The following is a 6,000-nucleotide window of genomic DNA, read 5'->3' on the forward strand; positions in this document are numbered from 1 at the left end:
TGGTTCTTTTATTCTAGTTTTTAGTTGTGACTCCAGCCAGTCTCGGCTTAGACTCAGTTTTGCATTTGTTTTTTGTATCCGGCTGTGATTCTTTTCGTTTGTGTTTTTTTTGGGACGCCATTACACTATAGTCAATGCAAATGGTTGGTTCTGGTCCATTATGGCTTGTGGCCGGAGAGTATAAGGCACAGTAACATTCAGAAATACCTCTGGCTGTTGGTTCATGTGAACGTTTCCATAGCAACATGGATGGATCGCTTGAAAATGAGCCGATATTGATTCTCACCTTGAACCAAGGGAGCAGCGAGACATTTTAACGGTTATATGGCTTTAATGAAACGAATATGTTGTCCAAACAAGTGCTGTAAATAAAACTGATCAACCCTCATGCATTAGCGTAAAATAACACTCATTTATTGCTTATCCAATGGATCAGTTTTCTTTCTTGACATTAGACGGGAACGCAGAACGTTCTGTGTGAAGAACGGCCCCGGTGAGGCCCAGCAGTCGTTTGGCTTTAATAGCGCCTCTAATAATAGTGTGACAAAAATACGGACGGGATCATTAACTTCAAGAGGCAACATCCTGAATAGAATCGCAGCTTCTTGTGTCCGGCGCCAAAAGGGGTACCAAAACATCATAAATCCACACAAAGGAATGTAGCAGGCAAGACAAAGGGCAGAACAGCAAAGGCAGTCTCTGAAATCATTGTCCTGCATCCTCCCAGGAACCCTGCAGCATCAGGGAGGCCTCGAGGTGCGGGTTCAGATCCCTGCACGTCACCTGTATTCACATCTAAACGAAGGCCTTCGACTTCTTCTTCAGCTCTACTGTTTGTTCTGACCCATCGGGGGCTCGTTCTGGTTTAATGTCCTGTTTCACCGTCCTGTCATCAAATGACACCGGCGACACCGGGAAATTGAAGCTTTGTTAGGTCTCCGTGATTTCCTGGACCGCCACCGGGTCATGAATCTCCACAGCTCCACATTTATTTTTCCAAACAGAGATCAGTTTTGTTTGATTTTTTTTTAAATGGGGGTAATCATTCAAAATGTAATCACGTCAACCTGTAATTTAGACATTCAACTCCACAATGATATTTCTACACATAAAGCAAGGACCTTTGATCTTTCTTGACTTTTAGAAATGGATATTTATGCAAATAATTTCCAATAAGCCAACTTGACTGCTGGATTGTTGGATCACTCAGAAAGCCTTGAATGACCCTCCAACAAATTGCAGCTCCTTAGAGGAGCTCCTTATCCCCACTCGTCTCCGTGTGGACGCTGTACAATCTTTTTCGCTTCAACCTCCATCATTAGGATCCTTGAGTGTCTGGAAATTATTTCTTGAGCATATCAATATTTTCTAATGTGAGAGTAAGCGATATGATTATAGGCCAAATCAAATCTAATTCAATACTTCTCATATCAACCGAGCAATTAGAAGCAGAACCAGCCTTTGTCTGCATCTCTAACTCCATTTGTAAACAGCGAAGGCAGCAAATGTCTTCATTCTGATAAATGCCACGCAGCAAAAAGCTGCAGCTCAACCAGGGAAGCGTCACATTGTGGAGAAATCAATGAATTGCTGTTAATGCCCTCAGAAACACGGGGAGACAATGGGGTTGTTTTCTTTGAAATAATTCCAGTTCTTTCTAAAGTTCTCCACAAGTGGAGTGTTCGTGGCCGGTTTATGGTGAAATGAGGTTTTCTGAAAATTACTTTCCCCATGAATTTTCAGATTTATGCAGCTTAGTGCAAAAATGTTGAAATAAAAAGTATGTATTCATACCCACTGGGTTTGGGGGCATCTTCATAAGGCAGCAGGTTGAAGCTTTTGTGCAGCAGCTGTGCTTCATAACAGTTAATGATTATGCAGATGCCTCAGGTCTGTTCACTTCAAGGACAATCGCTGATATTGTTGGTCACATCTCAAGAGCAAGTGGATTCAATAAAGTCTCTCCTCATCTAGCAAAAATAATGGGATGACTTAAAGACAAGCAGAAAAACAGGTTTAGTCTGAGGTGTTAGCGCCCTCTCCTGTCCAGACCCGCAACGACACCAAATCATCACAAATCTTTTTATTTTGAAATGAACTGAAGCTCTAAAAATGCTAAAATGTGACAAAAACATATTAATCTCGAGTCTGATGCCTCCTTCATAGTGATCATTTGTCAGAAATTCAATTGTGTCGCAATCTGCTATTTAATTGATCACTTCACTACTCGAGTATAATGGACTTACTGATTTGTCTAAATAATCTGCTCTTTGAAATCTGATTCAATTCAGTCGGAGTCATTTTTGAAATAATTTATTCAATATTCACAAGTGATAATATAATGGTTTCTTCATGACCAGCATATAAAATATTTACAGAGCAAATCATTAGTAAAACCGATTCTTCTGCTGTGAAACTGTGTGCTTATATTGTAGAAGGCGGTAATATCTCAGCAAACATCCAAGAGTATTTCTTCGTGTAACAATCATTGATCCGGGATATCGACATCCCAGATGTTTCCTTCTATGCAATTAGCTCATCTTGGAGTCTAAATGTCGGTCGGAGATTAACAGACGCTGCAGTTGGACTGTTTGGACTCCCTCGCCTGAACAAGGAGGAAGTACAGTTAGAAACAAACACTGACATTTCATAAGCACCTATTATTGACTAATTACACCATAATAAAAAGGGATTTCAAAGGGAATAGGTTGCCACAACAACAGTGTACCTACATGCACTCCCGTTAGCATGCTACTGACGGATAAGCTTTCCGGGTACCTGTTGTCTCTGCTGCTGCCGCCTGTAGTCTTCTTCGCTGGCAGCGAGAGCCTGAGCCAGAGCCAGGTCCTCCTGTTCCTGAGGGCTGAGTCAGAACAAACAACAAATCACACACACAAACAAACAGACAAACAAGCACATGCCGAGAAACCTGGAATTACTGCCGCTTCCTCACAGTCATCGTTTAACACAGGTCAAACTTGATTAACATGAATTTATCTCCATTCCTGGAATTTGTGGCGTCTTTGTCAACTATTGCAACACAAACAGCCTCATGGGGGGGAAACGCACAAATAAAAGCAGAATGGGGTCTCCTACTTTCCTTAACTCTTACATTAAAACTAGGCCATGTCGATTCTAGTCGTAAAAATAATAACCCACTTCCTTTTTGTAGCCTTGCTGACGTCGGTGAAGTCAGGATGATTGGATATCTGAGAGTCTGAGGAAGCTCGACGCTGACACTCGTGAGCCGAGGGTGATGCTGAGCCGTTCACGGGATATTTCTAGGATTATGACTTTGGTGACGTTTCCTCACCTCGGAGTCGGCTGGACTGTCTCCCTCGACTCGGCCAGAGACATCTCCAGAGCCCTTTGCAAGGCCTGCTCCTCGGTCTGCAGGGACACCGACACCGGTTTAGATTCTCACCGCTTTGGAGACGTTTTAAAACCAGTCGCATGTAAATAATGTTCCTACCATGCCGGCTTGAAATGATGCCGATGGTGGCATTACATTCTGTGCTGAAACGTAAGTAGGCATCTGCTGAGCGGCGCTAGGAAGAGAGGGGGGGGGGGGGGGGTGAAATTATGCTTTATGTTCCCATTTAAAGTGATTTGACTGGTATTTTTCTATTAAACCTTCAAAATCACCACGCAGAGGCGCTCACCTGCCGTTACTGCCTCTGTAAATTGCACTCATCCCGTTAGAAGCCGGCCGCGAGTTTCCCGAAGCAGATGAGCTAGAGCTGGAGTCAGCGTTGGAGGAAGCAGCGTGGGCTCTCGTCACAGCTGCGTGCCTGAGAAGAACCGGAGATTCATTCTTACTGACGTTTCAGATTAAAAACCAAACATCTGGATACCTCCTGCGGATGTGCATACCCCGATTTGGACAGAGGTTTCCCATCAGTCGTACAATCGTGGTCTAAAGGGTGCCGGTGCTTAAGACAGTAATTTAAATGACACTGATCGCAGGTCACACGCATCATTTCCTTCTGCTTACAACCTCCCTTTGAGCATTTATTTGTGAAAATCTGAAAGAAAGAGGAAAAACAAAGAGTCTTCTACTTTTGTTTCTATCCAACTGGATGCATGTTCTCTCTTTTAACTCTGCCCATAGCAACCTTTCTCTTTCTCTGCGCGGGGTCTGATTTGCAATCTCGATCGATGTGTTCTCCGACTTTAATGTCCGGCATCTCTCCTCTCTTTATAGGGATGGGGATGTTGCACAGCGGACATACTGGGACCTGGATATCCTACAGGAAATAAACAAACCACAGTCATTTAACAGACTTTATATACACTGCTTTAATTCATATACAATTACCTAGATTTATTTATAGCATCAACTTTGCCGTTGACTTTTATTTTGACAGCACGAAAACATCTCGCTATGGAGACTACCAAGAGGTTTTTGACTATTTAATGTGTTGCCGAAATTAAATATTGACAAGATGCACCGCGATGAAGAGCTGCCAATACTTACAATCCAACAGGAAAATCTGGATTTATTTCGTCTGACACAATGAGACTATTCATGTTCATTATTGCAGCATGACGGAACAAGTAACGACGCAGTCTTAAAGTTTACAGCCATCAAATTATGACTCTAAAAAGTGCAAACTGTTCACAGTTCAAAAAATTTGATCAATTACCTTTTTGTACGATGACATGCATTTGTGAGTTGCATAAGTTATGTGGTCCTTGCAGAAAATCTCTTGACAGGCATCACATTTCATCGGAAGAAAATCTGTAACGCGAAGAACAGACTCCCTTCAAACTGAACAGGATAAACATGAAGAATATTCCTCTTTCTCAAAGTCCCACCTAAACGCTTGCAGGTCTTCTCTGAGCAGTGCTCTCCCAAATCTGGAAACTCCATCGTAAGAAAAGCGTTTAGCGCTTAGAACCTCAACAACCTGGAGGAATACAAACTGTTTAGGGTATAAACAACACTGACGTAAGCAGCTCAGGGTGTGCTAAGGCTTAGCACAGCGTGCTAGCTACAGTTTACTGTGATTTGTGACAAGTCATCGTGACTTTTACAGAACTGCTCGTCTACTAATCGTGTCAGAAGCTTGCTATTATAATTCGTTTTTATGTCATGTCAGAAAGATCGCTGGTTTTCGGCTTTTAAAAGGTTGTTTTGAAAAGAAAACTGAAGAAATCCAAACGCCAGGAAAATACAATGCTAACCACTCTATAGCTAACCAAGCTAGCTAGGCTAATTTACACGATTAACTCGGGTTGTTACAGAACTACAGTTCCCGTATTTTAGAAGACGTTAACGTTAAAGTCTTTCAAAGATGTTACGGATACCAAATCAGGAAAATATAAGTTGTCGGGACCAACATTTTTCATATCCACCACCCGTGTTTGAAGCTAGCACATAGGCTACTGTATGTCAACAAACTAGCAAGAAGCCACAATCTGATAGCTAGCTTTAGCTCTTGTTTATTTTATTTACTCACCGAATACCGTGTTCCTTACGGGTCTGTTGTGTTTTCGCCGATTATCCAAGTGAATATATATATATATATACGTGTTTCGTCTCTTTCTGGTGGAAGTTCCACTACAGACTCGCGTACATCTGTCTAATGTCTATTATGCTCTGGGCCGTCTGCTTTTATTAAGTTTTGATGTGTCATGCACGCTCCGCCCACCGCGATGACGTGTTCATACGTCAGAAAGCCTGCGTCATTGCGGCTGAGGTCCAACACAGAGTCAGGTAGAGTCTGGAAACCTCCAGAACATTTATTTGCCTTTAAAAGTTACAAAGCAAATGAGGAAGTGTTATTGACTTGATTATTGATCATCATATTGTAAATACAGCACTCATTATCAATCCTTTAATTTAACGTACAGTGACAATAAAGATTTCTATTCTAAAACACAATATTCCACTCTGTCCTGCGAATCTGTGTTTTATGACATCACTGTCAGAGATATCAGGCAACTGTTATTAATTATTATATGAATCCTAGTTGGGAAGGAGGTGGGCTCCATAAG

The 6,000-nt window shown here is 42.0% G+C and overlaps 1 protein-coding gene across 1 annotated transcript; it reads right to left on the minus strand.

Annotated features, from left to right (window-relative positions):
• Window positions 1-2,297: 2,297 nt before the first annotated feature.
• On the minus strand, window positions 2,298-5,644 carry LOC137916413 (AN1-type zinc finger protein 2A-like). The gene is made up of 10 exons (XM_068759437.1): window positions 5,463-5,644; window positions 4,819-4,910; window positions 4,647-4,741; window positions 4,116-4,247; window positions 3,874-4,025; window positions 3,663-3,791; window positions 3,473-3,548; window positions 3,314-3,390; window positions 2,779-2,863; window positions 2,298-2,605 (listed from the first exon to the last, which is right to left on the minus strand). The coding sequence occupies exons 2-10, from the start codon at window positions 4,871-4,873 to the stop codon at window positions 2,567-2,569; spliced, it is 840 nt and encodes a 279-aa protein (XP_068615538.1). The 5' UTR covers window positions 4,874-4,910; window positions 5,463-5,644; the 3' UTR covers window positions 2,298-2,566.
• Window positions 5,645-6,000: the final 356 nt, after the last annotated feature.

Source organism: Brachionichthys hirsutus, unplaced genomic scaffold (assembly GCF_040956055.1).
Source record: "Brachionichthys hirsutus isolate HB-005 unplaced genomic scaffold, CSIRO-AGI_Bhir_v1 contig_845, whole genome shotgun sequence".
In the NCBI taxonomy this organism is placed as follows: domain Eukaryota; kingdom Metazoa; phylum Chordata; class Actinopteri; order Lophiiformes; family Brachionichthyidae; genus Brachionichthys; species Brachionichthys hirsutus.